This window comes from Lissotriton vulgaris, chromosome 2_1 (genome assembly GCF_964263255.1).
Source record: "Lissotriton vulgaris chromosome 2_1, aLisVul1.2, whole genome shotgun sequence".
NCBI classification, from domain to species: domain Eukaryota; kingdom Metazoa; phylum Chordata; class Amphibia; order Caudata; family Salamandridae; genus Lissotriton; species Lissotriton vulgaris.
The window spans coordinates 831,596,197-831,612,249 of NC_141687.1; the positions used below are offsets into that span (position 1 = coordinate 831,596,197).

The following is a 16,053-nucleotide window of genomic DNA, read 5'->3' on the forward strand; positions in this document are numbered from 1 at the left end:
GTATCGGGTGCCGGAAACAGTACGTCTCTTGCCCAGTTATCCCCACCGTCACCCAGAAGTATGCCTCTGGTAACTTTCGGAATTTGCTTAAGCGTGACTCTGCTGGTGCACGCTAGCAGTACAATGGGGGGTGGACTTCACCACAGCTATTTCCTTCCAGACTCCCGTCCCTCTATACTTCTAGCAGTAGAATTGTGCGCCTCTTCTCCTTGGACACCGCTTGCGCAGCCACAGCCTGCCCTGCGACTGCCACAATATGGCAGTGTTGCACTCCTATAATGGCAATACGCTCCTGTTCTTCGTGGACAAAAAAGTGGGTCCCGCTCTAGTAGCGACACCGACCATCCAGTGTGGGCCGCCATACACTGTTCCCAGTCCTGCTTACACTAATCTGACTCAGTGCCAGTGCGGCAATTATGAGGTAATGCACAGTCTTTATAGTCCCTTACAGACTGTCCCACACAAGCGCGTCTCAATCACCACTCTTCTTCACTGCAAGTGCCCGATCCTGCCTCACAAGCCAGCAGATCATCCTTTCACCTTTGATATTTGATTTTTTGTGGGTATTTGTAAAGCGCGAGCGTTCGCTCCCAGGGGAGCATCATGGCGCTGGGCGAGTTACGGAGGAATAACTGAGAAAAGTGGTGAATAAAAGATAGAGCTAGATGGCAGCCAGGACAGAGGAGTCTGATAGTTTGTAGACCTTAGCTTGTCAATGTTCAGTCACTGCACAATTCACCCTCCAAAACCGTGATAAGTACCTTACATCAGGTCTTCTATGATGCGGCCATCTGGCAATCTTCAATGCCCACGTGGTGAGTTTTCGTGCTGCCAATGTCCGGTGTCTAGCAGGCTTAGTTCGCCTCTGTCCTGCTTTCACTCAACTGACACGATGCAAGCTCTGCAGTTACACGGTAATGCCCAGTATTTATAGGCTGTCCCACACCAGTCAGTTCCAACCTCCACTGTTATTTCTTGATCTTGCCTCATAAGCCAGGAGGTTGCTTTTTTATTTTAGCTTGACAATGTTCGGCCTCAGCACACTCCACCCTCCAAATCAGTGGACACTACCTCACATCAGGCCCTCTGTGGAGCGGCCATCTGGCGATCTTTGATGTCTAGGTGGTATGAATTTGCCAGCTGCCAAAGTCCGATGTTCAGCAGGCTAAGTGCGCCTCTGCCAGGATTCCCCGTCGTGCGGGGGCTATTTGGAACAGGTAGCACCCTCCCGTGAGAGTCGGCGTGAGCCCGGATCCCAAGCCGTCTGTCTGTAGAAACCTCCGCATTAACCCACAAGATGGCGGCCTCGTGGGCGCAATATCCTTTGTGCCCCTACACAGGGGCCAGGCAACCGCTCACCTACTCTCACCACTCCGGGCAGTGCTAATGTGTTCTGCTCAGCACCGCCATTCACCAGCACAGTGTTCCACGCAGCAGCCGGGGCCCTTGCACCTCATTCCGGGTCCGATGGCTTTCGTCGGATCTTCCCGCTACTCGTTGCCGCACCTCTCTGGCCACCCCCACACGCTCCGTACAGCATCAGGGCACTCCAGCCCCCGTCGCAGATACACACCTTCACTCTGGGGGCCACACTTCCACGCCGCATTTCTTGCCTCTGTTGCTTTTCCCCCAGCGACCCTGCTCTGTGCACGGGGGCAGCTCCAAACTTTAGGTCCTGGCGTTACTCAGCGGCCACACGGGTAGGCCTTTCTCCAGCTCAGCGCCTTTGCTTGCCTGTATCTCCAACGTAACCAACAAAAACGTGTCCTCGGATTCCTGGCTCGATCTGGTACTGGTCTCCTACAAATGGACCACGGTCTTGCGTATTATGTATGGATTTTATGCGGATGAATCGATCTCGGACAGCGGAGCCGCTCTAATGTGCGGCCATTCCGCTGCACAGGGAAGCCACGCCCCCAGAGTCAGGGACAGTTAACTTGTTTTATGCCATTATTATTATAACGTTGAAGTCATGACACTACTTTCCTGTCCACTATTGGTTATAACATGGTGTGACTGCATTTATTTAAGGTGATTCAGATCGGTTTTGATTTGCATAATGGAAAGGCTGGGGCTGTTCTTCTCCACATTCCTATCTCCACATTGTTTTAATTGGAAGGCTTTGTTTATTATTTTGCTGCTGTCCTTTATTGGGTAAAACGAGGGATTCTCAGTTCAGTTGCTTAGGTTGTGGGTATCGCCTGTCCCCAACACCTCAGAGGACACGAAGCCCTAGCAGGCCGCCTTCCGCCAGGCTCCAAATTCAGATTCAGGATAATCTCTGCCTGGTAAACAGTAACTTACTAATGCCACTAAGCAGCTCCCTTTCTGGTAGGTGGGCTGAGCACCGAGCTTTTCCTGGAAAAAAAGAATACATGTATAAACATCTGTACGTTGAAACAGAATATAGGTTAGCCATATCATTATAGATTGGAAAAATGTGAGTTTATTAAGCAGCAAGTGCTTGACAAAGAAAGTTGGGCTGCCAGGTTGGGATGGAAGGACGCAAATAATAAAGGATTCAAGTACACAGTACATGCAGAGAAGAGTAGTTCTAATTTTCAAAAGATGGCAGTTGTTTCTCAAATGAACAATGCAGCCAGTCCGTTTTAGTTTGTCAAACCATGCTCATAAGTGCCACTATGAAAGTCTTAGACTTGAGTATCCCGACCAAAGGAGGTCCCGTGAGAGAGAACAGTTACGCAAGGGTACTACAGTAAATATCTTTATTTTGAAAGCACCGGAAAAAAAAGTGACCTTGGATCTTCTTCCTAGAAAGTCAGAAGATTGTGATCTTTGCTGAAGGTTGGAATACCCTTTGATATAACAGAAAAAGGGTTTCACAAAAAGGCGTTTCTGTGCTTTGCTGCAACAAAAAAACCATGGCTGAGCTGTAACACTTTTCAGATAGCTCTTCAGTCCACAGCTTGACCATTGTGCTAAAGGTAGAGTTGAGGGAAGAAAGCTGGAAGCCCAAGGTGGGTAATTTGTCCTATGATGTTGATCTAAGTTTAACATTAAATATGATCTACTGCTGCTCTTTGGAAACCTAAACCCAGTTGTTGCTCAAGGTTAGACTTGAAAGAAGCTTAGGGGCTCTGCCACAGAGTGTCAATAGGCCGAGTGCTTTCTTGAACAAAGCAGTCTACAGAACCTTCTCAAGGGTGCTATAATTCCTTTGGTATCACAGTAATATATTAACAAAATTACTGAACCACAGTGCCTGCACCCAGATTTTCTTAATTTGACCTGGGCCATGACAAATTACTGCTTCAACTAGAGGGCTTTTTTTCAGGGATGTAGTGGGGTAGTACTTTCAGCATCTTTACACAGCTACTCCCAGAACCTGTAAAAGGGGTAAGTAATTTCTTTTATCCTTTGATAAAATAGAACAACCAGTTCCACCTTTGGGTTTAAAAATAAGAAAATTACCCATATTGCTCTTGTGTTTCCTTTACATGGCAAGTGCAATTTTCTTGCCCTGCATTCAACTGTCTCAGTCTCTTTCCATCCACCCTCCCTTTTGAGTTCCTTAGGTATGAAAAGCTTGCATCATAGAATTGGGAAGGTATGCAAGCAGTTAACTTGGATTTCAATTGGCAGGAAACTACTTACTCCCCTAGCAAGTTTCTTGGAGACATAAAGGAGACACATCTTATCAGCTTTTGTAGTAAACTGGAGATATTTAAACAGAATTAGATGGAAAGAAGTGTTCTATTAGGAAGCTTTGTGTGCTAAACAAACTGGCTTCACAAAGGTTGGTTGAATAGTAAGTAGATCTTGTCGGAAGAAAGGAAAGGGTTCAAACTAGGTATTGTGTCTTTGTGTCCTGAAAGGGACACACAAGTTCTCTGTTATTCACACCCAATTGCACAGCTCTCCAATTCTCTAGGTCGTCGTATAATGTGACATAGGTTCTGGGTCGTGTGCATTGTTGCCTTGGCCCATTTTTCCCGTTCCTGAGCATACAGTAGGGAGGAAAATGCTGCAAGGTATGCAGCATTCAGGACACCCATTGTAATTAAATCTAAACCCTGGTTGCCCAGTTGGTTTGCTAGCAAGCTAAATAGATCACAACTGCAAATAATTAGCATAGGAGAGCTGTTATCTCATTAGACAAATTAAAAATGGATGTACAGAAGCTTAAATATCTGTGTACATGAGAGAAAATTGATTCCTCACAAACATTATCGCTGATAGTTTGATTATTTATTTTGGGTCATCCATGAAAGAATCTCAGGGAGGCCTAGGCCTGTATTTTTTATAACAAAAAGGCTTTGATCGTTGGGACCCTGCGTTTATGGTTGCCTTGGAAAAGGAGGACTACAGAAAAATGTTAGCACAAGCAGATCATAACAAGCATTTACAATGCAACGGTCTCGCCTTTGCAAAAGTTAGAGCTATTGGCATTGTAAATGACAACATTTTCATTTATGTGTTTGTTTTGAAAACAGATAAATAAATGGCATTGTCATTTACAATGCCAACACTTAATCTCTCGCAAATGCCACACACAAACACACAGACCCACACCCACACAGAGCCCCCCCACACAGAGCCACACACACACAGACAGAGCCACACACACACAGACAGAGCTACACACAGAGCCACACACACAGAGAGCCACAAACACACAGAGCCACACACACACACACACACACACAGTCATATGGCCGCAGCGCTTCGTTAAAGATGATGTTATGCTTCCTGACAGACTGGGGTACTCACTACAAGGCGCAGACCATCTTGAATCAATCCTCCTTACCCACACACTAACACACCTCCCTACCCACCCCATCATCACTCATTACAGAATTTAAAAAAAACGTCTATTAACGAAAAGGGTGGAATGGTCCTCGTTCAGAATCTGGGTGATGTATTAGGTCTAATAAACAAATACCGCAAACAGAGACTGGAACGACCATGGGCTGTGAATGATGGTTACGGTTTATCATTTACTTCCTGTGCCTTTAATACACTCACAATACCAAAATGACAACCATGAACGATCGATAGACAATTGGGGAAAGAACTTTAAAGTGTAAGGTAGTTCGACCTCCGGGTCACACCACGATTGCACAATACGCTTTCTCCGGTTAACAGGCCAAACAATAAAAAAATAAAGTTACACGTCATAGCATAACCCTGCAACAGTCTGTTTTCACACCTGCAACTAATATGTACCCAAATAGCAAATAGCCCTTGATGGCAGTCAAAGCAAGAATAAACCAGGAGGTGCCACTGATGCGAGATCCAATGCTAGAGAAAGAATGAGTTTGAGGCTACTACTAGCACCACCACCCAGAAGCTAATCCTGCCTTCTCCGAGACTTTACCACATCGTACTCCGGTACAACTGCTTGGTACTGCAGCCCGACCCGCATGCCTCCACCTGCGGGGACAGAGACACAGGTGAGTTGAGGAGGGGGGCAGAAGGGCAGAAGGGAGCACGTTCGAGGCTATCATCAGATGCTCCTTACCCTGCTCATCGTCTTTGCCAGAACTAGAGGTGCCCTGCTCCCATGAGTTGCCATTGCCAAGGGCAGTACTGCTATTATTACTGTGGCCCCCACTGGGCGTCGCCAAAGTTTTATTATTGGCCGCGTTGTGACGGACACGACGCTTGGAGCCCAATAGCTCGGCACCCTTCTCAAGCATGGTAAAGCTGGGTGATGCTCCCTTGACGTACACAGAGCTGCACGCCCACAGCTTAGCAAATTTCCCCTCTCATCCTAGCCAGCCCTAGCCATTCCACTGGGGCGCCGCTGCGTGCGCGAACATTTGGGGGAGTGGGGTGAGGTTTGAGGGGGGGGGGGGACAAAAGGAGGAGTAAGGGGTTTCAGACAAACCCGCCCCTGCCTCTGAATACTCCGCCTCCATAAACTCCCACTGGATGCCACAACATTTTGGAAACCGTACTAATAGACCCAAATGTGCATGTGATTATATCCTAATCATTTGCGCTCCTGACACACACTAAACGCTTGCGGAGGCCCCTGGTCACGTGCCGAGCTCATTAACCTATAGTCGCGAGACATTAGCGAGTAAGTTGATCTGGCCGGAATTTCACAGCAAATGCCTATGCCAGACTGGGCAGAGTAGAGCCTACTAACAGCCGGTGTCTTGTTGGAGTCGAAAAAATGTTGCGGTACCAGGAAATGTTTCTATTTGCATTTGCCTGACCCTTACATGGTGACTGCTTACGACAGGGCCTAAGGCAGTTCCTGTGTTCTATCTGAACAGAGTCTGCGCCGAGCCTGGATAATAGTAATAATAAAGAATACAACACTCAATGCCTGAGACCTTGTAAAGTCCCAGTGACGTTTTAAGCCCCGTCCTTTTCAGACTGGGGGGCGTGTTTTTGACTGAGGACGTCACTGAGAGAAAGATACGAAAAAACACGCCCCTCCCTCCCCCCCAATCCGAAAAAGACGGGGCTTAGATCGTCACTGGGACCTCTTCTCCAATGGCTGGCCAGCGTTTAGGAGGCCAGTCAATAGAGAAGAGGAGCGGGGTTAACCTTGCTACTGAGAGACATAAATTCTCGCCAGCGAGACTGCGCATGTGCGCAGCCTATGCTAGCCAAGACCTAAAAATGATAGCCTCACATATGGTGGTATCCTAACTTTTCACACTTCTCTACTGTTTCCAGTTGCAGGACTATGGAGATTTATTTTTGAGCAGTGTTTTAAGTCTTTGCTGGTCACTGGTTCACGAAAATGGCAAGTAAGAAAGGATCTAGCCCTCAGAAATTCACTTAATTTAATTCCAGTCTTTTCTTAGCTAAGGCTTACATATTTACTTATATCTTTTTAGCATGATTTGATAACTATTAATGAGTGCAATATGCTGCAAAGCATTACTAAGATACGAGTGTGAGGTACATCTAGTACCAAAAAGCTAGCGTCTCATGGAATATGCATGAGACATTCGTTATGAGCAAATGCATGAACAGGTGTCAGAGGATGGTCTTGCTCAGGTCATACATTAGACACAGGAGCTCTAAATATATCAACAGTTGATAAGATTGAGGCTGAGGATCCCTGTAACAAAAATACCTGTATGTGTAGTAATGCAAGAACATGATTCCCCCCTCTTTTCTCCAGCAGCTGAAATATAGGCCTACAAGTAGTGCACCACAAACTGTATGATTTACAGTGAGGTTGAGTGCCAAAGGATAAGGAAGGTAAAGCAGGGAGACAAAAACTAGACTCAAAATGGCAATAGATCTCGTCCGAAGGAATTGTCACAGGAGAAGAGGAGAGAAATCACCACCATCCATTATATTACCGTGTTCCAAAGGCAACAAATGATAGCGTACTGGCCAACCTATATTAGTAGAGGGGGGAAGTGCCTCACATTGGCTGTCTCCTGCAAACATGTGTAATGAGTAAGTTTTGAATGCCTGTTAGTTTGCAGGGAATATGTTCGTAGTTAAGCGAAGATCTCCGACTGGAGTGTAATCACCAACCATTCGTGTTAGACTTGTGTTATGGGCTACAATAGATGACAACTGAGGCTGCAGCTAGAGAAAGGACAGCGAGACCACTCTTTTGGCAATGATTTCTAATGAGCCAACAGTCCGCCATGACCTTTTGTCATTTTAAAAATGATAAATCAGAGCAAATATTTACTATACGTGTTCTTAAAAAAATTAAAGTAAAAAAACTGGTCTTGGGGGGTATCATTTCAGAAATTAAGTGTTCCTTTTGAATTAGAACTATCTTTTATAGCAGCTTTATTGAGCATGAAATTTACATATCAATAAAGCAAGGATTTGATAAAACGCACGCTAATAAGCTCGCTCCTTATCACCCAATCGATTGGAAGGAGCTATACAGATCCATACTCTAAGATCACACATATAATGTGCTATACATTGGATGAATACTTAGCTATCAGAGGAGCAGCGGGCAAAAGGGAGTAGGATCATTTAGCGTTATGGTGAACGTTCGTCACTGGCCTTGGTTTGCATTTTGCTTTGTATTGATGAATTTGTATTAAAAGTGCATGTATAATGCTTGGCTCCCATCTTGACATAAAATGCTTAGTGCAAGTTGATAATGTCCTGTTTAGTTCATACACTGTTAAGGCTATTTGGAGAGTGGACTTACAACCATTGACGTCATGGCGCTAGGAGTGCTGAAAAGGAAATGGGGAAGAGAGCAGAAAAAAGCAACTAACTAAACTGATGTTTTCAAACTCTCTTTAAATTAGGAAAATTGGACATACATTATACACTGTTAAGGCTATTTGGAGAGTGGACTTACAACCATTGACGTCATGGCGCTAGGAGTGCTGAAAAGGAAATGGGGAAGAGAGCAGAGAAAGCAACTAACTAAACTGATGTTTTCAAACTCTCTTTAAATTAGGAAAATTGGACATACATTATCTCGATACTAGGAGAGCATTCCAATGCTCGGGCCAAATACACAAATGTCCTTACCTCCAGACCTCAGCTTCTTAACTAACCCACAATACCGTCAGTACAGCGAATTAGCTTATATGTATAAATACTATGGGTGGATGTTAGTGTGACTTAAGTAGTGTTAACGATTAACTTGTTTAGGGGATGCCTCTCAGTCGCTAGTATTTCTTCATTCGATCGCTAGCTGATCTCCACAGTGTCATTCTATATTCCCTGCCATTCTATCAGGAAAGATTCTTTCTGGAGTTATGATTTTTGCTAATAGCGTTTGATAAACTGTATCTGATGTTCCTCAAAGAAGGTTATATGTAAAAACTGATATTTGGCAAATAATTCACCCTCTCACTAGAGAGCATGGGCTATCTGACTTTAGAGTGGAAGGTGCCTGCCATGAGACAAGACAAGCTCCATCCGGTCTCCTTGTGGATTTTTTGGTGATTAGTAACTCCCCTTGCAGGTATGGAGGTTTGTGATGAGGGGACCCTGCTTATTGTGTTGAAAGTCATAGTGATCAGCAGCAGCCCCATTGGGTTGGATCAGGGCTAGCAGTGGTGCTTCCTGTTGATGTCTAAAACTTATCACCAATTTACAGGGATTGTGGTGAAGATGTGGTGGGCTGTTGTAGAAAAAAGGCCACAAAGATCAGTGACCCAATCTCCTATTGCGAAGAACACTGAAGCTCAGTGGTTCCTCGTAGATGGGTAGCTGGAGGAGTCAAAGAAAATTGTATTAATGGGTCCCTTCTTAGGGTATGAAAGGTTGAATGTTGTGAATAGTGCCAATTCCCTACTCCCTTTAAAGGTTACAGTGATCGGCTGATCTTCTTAATATGTATAGGTCATCATCTGTAGTGCTCCAAGTGGAAGGCTGTGGTAATCACTAGTGAATATAAGGTTGTTAGCAAGACCACAGTGATTAGCATTTCCCATGCTATTGTGGATGGTGTTTGTTGTTTCCTGTTGTAATAGGCTGCTGTGTTCAGCCCACAAAAAACGCTCTAACCAAAAGCCATGTTTTCTAGAACGCTGCTAATGAAGTGCGTTTTAATCATTGTGCATGCCCTTTCTAGTATACAAGTGTGCAAATGTTCTATTAAGACAAAGGAAATATTCTTAATATAAACTGTAGCAAGACTAACAAGACTTACTTCTGTCCGACCAGGACTCATCATTATTCATGGATGGTCCTTGACAAACACAGTTCAACAGATGATTTGTGTGGCCACACTGTGTCAAAGTTCGAGTCTTTCTGTAGCCTGGAAAAAAAACCTGAAACAAATGCCACTTTTTCAAACATGAATGCAAGTGTTCTGGATCTCTTTTTTAGGTGTAGATCCTTCGCTGCAAGCCGAGAACAGACTCCCAGGGTCGACAGAGGTCACTACCAGCACTGCAGCTTCCAAGCACCAAAAGTCCCGGTCTACCAATTCAAGGGATGAGCGCTTCCGATCAGGTAAGAAACGAACCTAAACTCAAAGCAAAACCCAGTGGTCTGCTGTCTGGCTGTAATTTTGAGGAGTCGAGCTAATGGTTCACGTTTACAAAGAAAGATGACCCAAGTGGAACAGCCTCAAGTGGAGTGTGGAAGTTGATCACCGACTTTGTCAAGCTAAATGTATATAAGTTAACCTTGTCTCTAGAAATAATATGATTTCTCCAGTGCTGGAAGTCTGTCAGAATACCCAGGTGAAATCAGAAGAGTGGTATGTTTCCAGACATCACATGGCCATCATTATTTCCAGATTAAAACATGAAAAATCTCTTATCTTCATTACATTTTCTAGAACCATTCAGAAAGGTAATTACAGCGTTCTATATTGAATGATCTGTGCTTCTTGTGGGGCGCCCCTTGAGAGCTACTGTATGCACACTTTGAGGTGATTGTGTTGCCTAGAAGCTTTACTTCTGGACTTGCTTCTCAGGAGGGACAGTACATGTAACCTGGTATTGTTTTCTTTGTATGGGCTATTCCCTCCTTTTAATCCTGTAAATTATATTTCTAAGTTTCTCCCTTTATACATTTGACCCTCTCAGGATGAAGAAGTTGGTTTATCTACTTCAAGGCAGTTCATTTAAATTGGCTTACTATAAGTCATCAGGTACACCAACATTTTAATGCGATGGAGACAAAAACGGAAAGGAGGTAAACCCCCAAAACCCTGCGGAATCATCATTTTGAAATGCCTGGCCAAAATATTGACTGGTAGTAGACGTTTAGGGAGGTAAATACAGATCCTGTTGTTCAGTCATCAGGCTCTGATCTCATCCAAATTGGGCTTATGGTTGCTTTTTAAAAATTGTGTTTTGTGTAAAACTTTTAAATGTTTTCAAGTCTGAATACATTTTTAGGCCCTTGTCCATAGATCACTGGTCTAATCTAGATAATCTTGATTTCTATTCCATGGCAACCCAACTCCCACATATATCATGGATGCAGCTGGTTTCTTGTTACATGTTGAAGTTTCAAGATGACATTCAAGGGACACCCTGGTCTGGTCCAATGTAGCCCCATTTTTCTCAACGGCACCTAGCACGGAGTCTAGTTTTAGCTGCAAGTGATACACTTGAGACGTCAGCATTTGTCTCATCTCCTGTAGACGACGAGTGTGGTAGGCTGGTCTTCGCGGCCAGTTGCTGCGCTGCGTATGTGCGCGGAGGCGTCCCATGGCGAGCTTTTGTGCGGACAGCATTGACTTGTTGCGGATGATATGTATGTGTCCGTGTGGGATTTAGTTCTGGTACCGCGGTCTGAGGTACTCACAATATCCACAGGCTACTAGAAGATGAGCGTTAAGGCGCACTGATGATTCACAATGCAGTCGGTGTCGATCAGCCTTGGGACACTGGTATGAGTCCCTGATTAGCTTGCTGCGCCTCCGGGCCAAGAGTCGACAAGGCGGTGTCACTGTTGAAGACGTTGGGATAATCGGCCTCCCGACACCTTGAAGGATTGACGTCAAGCCCATCGGAGCAGGCACACACGTTCGCCAAAGGGTCAGTGATGGAAGCCCAATTGGGTCAGTGACTAAATGCGTCGCCCCGGGGCACGCCTGCTGAGTTGCCGCCACTTCGCAACTGCGTGAGCTGTAGTAGCAGACAGGGCGTCGGGCCGGCGCTGCCCGTGCGTCAGCGGGATCCAGTGAACTCTGACGGGAGGGAGTTGTGCGCTGCAAGTGGTCTGTCAATTACGCCCACCTCCCTAGGGATACAACAGCAGCTGAAGGGCTAAATTCTAAGGTGCGAGTGTTCAGGGGAGGTCTTCAATCACAACCTGCAGCCAGACGCACACAAGGTGCTCAGCACCGCAGCGTGATGGGGACCTCAGTGCGAACTCCATGGGCCGTGGCGGCAGGCAGGGATGTCTCTCAGGGCACTGCCCGCGGGGTGTGAGGCTTCCAGGCGCAGGTGTGGAGGGTGGGAGTCATGTAACTATGACAGGGCCTGCCTAGATCACTTGACACCTTGATGATCATGACAGTCTACAGTAATTGGGCAATCAGTATATACTCAACCTCTTTCTGAATTATTGAAATGTGTGAAACCTGACACTGTCAGACCTCCAAAGTGCTTCTCTACAACATTAGCCATAGATGGAAACAATATGATATATAGTTTACCTTTGCTGTCTTTAAATGATATTGCCTAGGGATAGGACTGTTCACCGTGCTGCTATGAAATCCCAATTTCATGCAATTTTACCACTACGCTTGGATTTTCTTTCCCGTAAATGCATAGAAGCAGCAGTTTTGCGGTGCGCACTTCAGAATCAAAATAATCCTAAACATCATATACTGCTTAGCATCCCAGAGTGGAGCTACGCAGCAGTATGTGTATGTTCGAGGCATATGGGCTGCAGATGGTACATTATGAATAGATCGCCATCTGGTGTTGGGCTCGGATGATTGCACTTTGTTTTTCTCTTGGAGAGTCTTTTGTATCTTGGTGACTCCTCCCTTGGTTGGTAGTGCGCATGGGCATCGGCTCCATCCTTAGATTGTTTTTTTCCGCCATCGGGTTCGGATGAGGATCGAGACGCTCCAGATCAACTTCAGAAGAAAGTGATTTATCGACGCGTATTCCCTTTCCAATTCGACGGTATTGTTATCGAACGCGTTCATTTTCCATTCCGACGCGTTGCAAATAAAAAATCGAAGAGAAAAACTTGAATCTACGTCGAAGAACAGGAGGCCTTTTTCGACGCAGTCAAGCCCGGGGTCCATGGAAAGGACTCCATTCAAAAAATGTCCAAAGTGTGGTGCTAAGTTCCCACACAAGGACCTACACGAGGTGTGCAACTTCTGTCTATCGCCCGAGCACGAATCCAGGGACTGCGAAGCCTGCGCAGCATTCTCCTCCAAGCTAACGATTAGGAATCGTCGAGCTAGAAGACACGAGGTTTCCAGAATGCAGGCGGAAGCGATCCCGGAGTTGTTCGGAGAAGACCAAATCGAGGAAGAAGAAGAAGAACAGTCGGGGTCGGAAGGGGACCAGTCGGAGACCGAGGAACTCATCGATCAACAAACCGTGAGTGACGACGTCCCCTTACCGAAAAACCGACCCCGTGCGGTAACGACCCCGCCCTCGGGCCCGGTCAAACCGCTGAAAAAAGTTTCCGACGCCCCGCCTTCGGGCCCGGCAACGAAACCGAAACTGAAACCGAAACACTCGGACTCCCACCATGTCGGATCCGACAAAAGGGCGACATCGACTTCGACACCGAGGCTACATGCAAAGGAAAGCTCGGTATCGAGACATTCCATGTCGAAACACAAATATGACTTATCGCCCAAGAGACACTCGATACCGAGAAAGTCGGAATCGAGCAAACATTCGGTGCCGAAAACAACAAGATCTGACGATCGAAAACAAAAGCACCTATCGGAACCAGGACCTTCGGTACCGATTCAGGAGCAACAGACAGATCCCAAACAAAAGATCTTGTTTATTGATCCACAAACTGGGAAAGTGGTCACAAAGAAGAGAAAGAGTGAACAGTCAGAAGATAAACCTCTTCCTCCAAAAAAGAGAACAATGGGGACAAATATAACTCCTCCTGCTTCTCCTCGTCCAAGAGTCACACCCTCTTCTCCTATTCCTCACAATAAGCCAAATGTTCCTACACCTTCCACACCAAGACCAGCTACACCTCAGTCAGATGTAGACAGTGATCTAGGGGAGGGAGAACCTCAAGGGGATGACGAAACTATCCCAGATGAGGAGGACCCATGGGAAAACTATGATGTAGGGTCAGATGAGGACAACGACCCACAGCTATATCCCTCAAAGCCTTCACCACCTGATGATAACACAGGATTTGTGCAGCTCATTAATAGGGCAGCAAAATATCACAAGCTAGATATGCACACAGAACCTCAAATAGAAGATTTCTTGTTAGAGACTCTACCTAATGCACAGAGAACATCAGGTACTCTTCCTATGTTAAAGGGTCTTCTTAGTCACACAGAGGAAATTTTCGAAAACCCAGTGAGAGCCAGGGTGTTAAACCCCAGAATTGATAAAAAATACAAAGCGGCTCCAAAGGACCCAATTTTTATTAAAGGACATGTACCCCTAGACTCGCTGGTGGTCTCAAACGCTCGCAAAAGAGCAAACTCACTATCTACAGGAGAGGCACCTCCACCAGATAAAGAGTCGAAGTTAATAGATGCATCAGGCAAAAGAGTAGCATCACAGGCAGCGAATAGCTGGCGTATAGCAAATACACAAGCACTACTCGCACGTTACGACAGGGCACATTATGATGAGTTAGAAAAACTTCTCATACATCTCCCAAAGGAACACCAGAAAAAGGCAGATCAATTAATACAGGAAGGTAAAATAATAACCAATACTTCCATTAAGTGTGCATTAGACGCAGCAGACACTGCAGCAAGGTCTATTAATACCAGTGTCATGCTAAGAAGGCATGCATGGCTTAGAATCTCTGGATTCAAACAAGAAGTGCAAACAGCCCTATTGAACAAACCATTTGATCAGAAAACATTGTTTGGTTCAAGCACAGACGAGGCATTAGAAAAAATGAAGAAAGATACGGAAACGGCTAAGTCAATGGGAGCATTGCAACAGCCAACACAGAGAGGTTCCTTTCGTAGATCCACCTATAGAGGGGGCTCAAAGAACACAGGAACAAATCAGCAATCCACATCTTTCACACCAACATCACCCAGAGGTAATTCAAGAGGCAGTTACAGAGGTAACAACAATAAGGGTAGAGGCCGCGGAAATAATAACAACCGCAACGCCTCAACACCAAAACAGTGACTTCATAGAACTCCCCCCAGACCACATAACACCGGTCGGGGGACGTCTATCACAGTTCCTACCTGTCTGGGAAAACATCACGTCAGACAAGTGGGTGAGACAAATTATCCAACATGGTTATTGCCTAGAACTCACAGCTACCCCACCAAACATCCCCCCCAAACAGCGTCCAATGAGTCAAGATCATCTAACATTGTTAAGAGAAGAAGTTCTAGCACTTCTACAAAAGCATGCAATAGAGAAGGTCCCAAAGGATCAACAAGGAACGGGAGTATACTCTCTATACTTCCTGATCCCCAAAAAGGACGGGTCCCTAAGACCGATATTAGACCTCAGACCTCTCAATGCGTACATAAATTCGGAGCATTTCCACATGGTCACGCTCCAACAAGTACTCCCTTTACTGAAGAAAGGGGACTTTCTTTCTACACTGGATCTAAAAGACGCTTACTTTCATATCCCAATTCACAAAGCCCACAGGAAATACCTAAAGTTTGTGTTAGAAGGACAACACTATCAGTTCAAAGTCCTTCCGTTCGGTGTCACAACAGCACCAAGAGTTTTCACAAAATGTCTAGCTGTGGTGGCAGCACACCTAAGGAGACAACAAATACATGTCTTCCCATACTTGGACGATTGGCTAATAAAGGCCAAGTCAAAGGAAGAATGTCTTCACAACACACAGAAGACAATCCAATTGCTGCACCACCTAGGGTTCACGGTGAACTACAAAAAATCACACCTGCAACCAAACCAGATTCAGCAATACCTGGGGGCTACAGTAGACACAGAGAAGGCAATAGCATACCCCAACCCAATCAGAGTACAGACAATGGTCGGGTTAATACAAAGATTTCAACCACAACACTTACTACCAGCACGAGTGTTTATGCAACTATTAGGCATGATGTCCTCCTGCATACAGCTAATACCACATGCCAGACTACAAATGCGTCCACTACAAGAGTGTCTAGCGACACAGTGGAATCAGGCTCAAGGTCAGATTACAGATCTGGTGTTGGTAAACGACCGGACGCATCGCTCTCTGAAGTGGTGGAACACAGAAAACATTTCCAAGGGACGGTCGTTCCTAGAGCCAATTCCACAAGTGACGATAACAGCGGACGCATCGCTCTCCGGATGGGGCGCGCATATGGACAGATACACAGTACAGGGAAAGTGGAGTGTGCAGCAAAAGAAACTGCACATCAACTACCTAGAACTATTAGCAATATTTCTAGCACTAAAAGCTTTCCTAATACAAATAGCAGGAAAAGCAGTCCTGATCAGAACAGACAACATGACTGCAATGTATTATATTCAAAAACAGGGGGGGACACAC

The 16,053-nt window shown here is 45.5% G+C and overlaps 1 protein-coding gene across 4 annotated transcripts in view; it reads left to right on the forward strand.

The window, feature by feature from the left end:
- DIP2A (DIP2 acetate--CoA ligase A) overlaps window positions 1–16,053 on the forward strand; it is a 964,533-nt gene that overhangs the window by 248,644 nt on the left and 699,836 nt on the right. For all 4 annotated transcript variants that reach the window (XM_086956246.1, XM_086956248.1, XM_086956245.1 and 1 more), the window contains exon 3: window positions 9,757–9,882. In XM_086956246.1, the coding sequence (XP_086812372.1) occupies window positions 9,757–9,882 (126 nt within the window). The remainder of the gene's footprint in view (window positions 1–9,756; window positions 9,883–16,053) is intronic.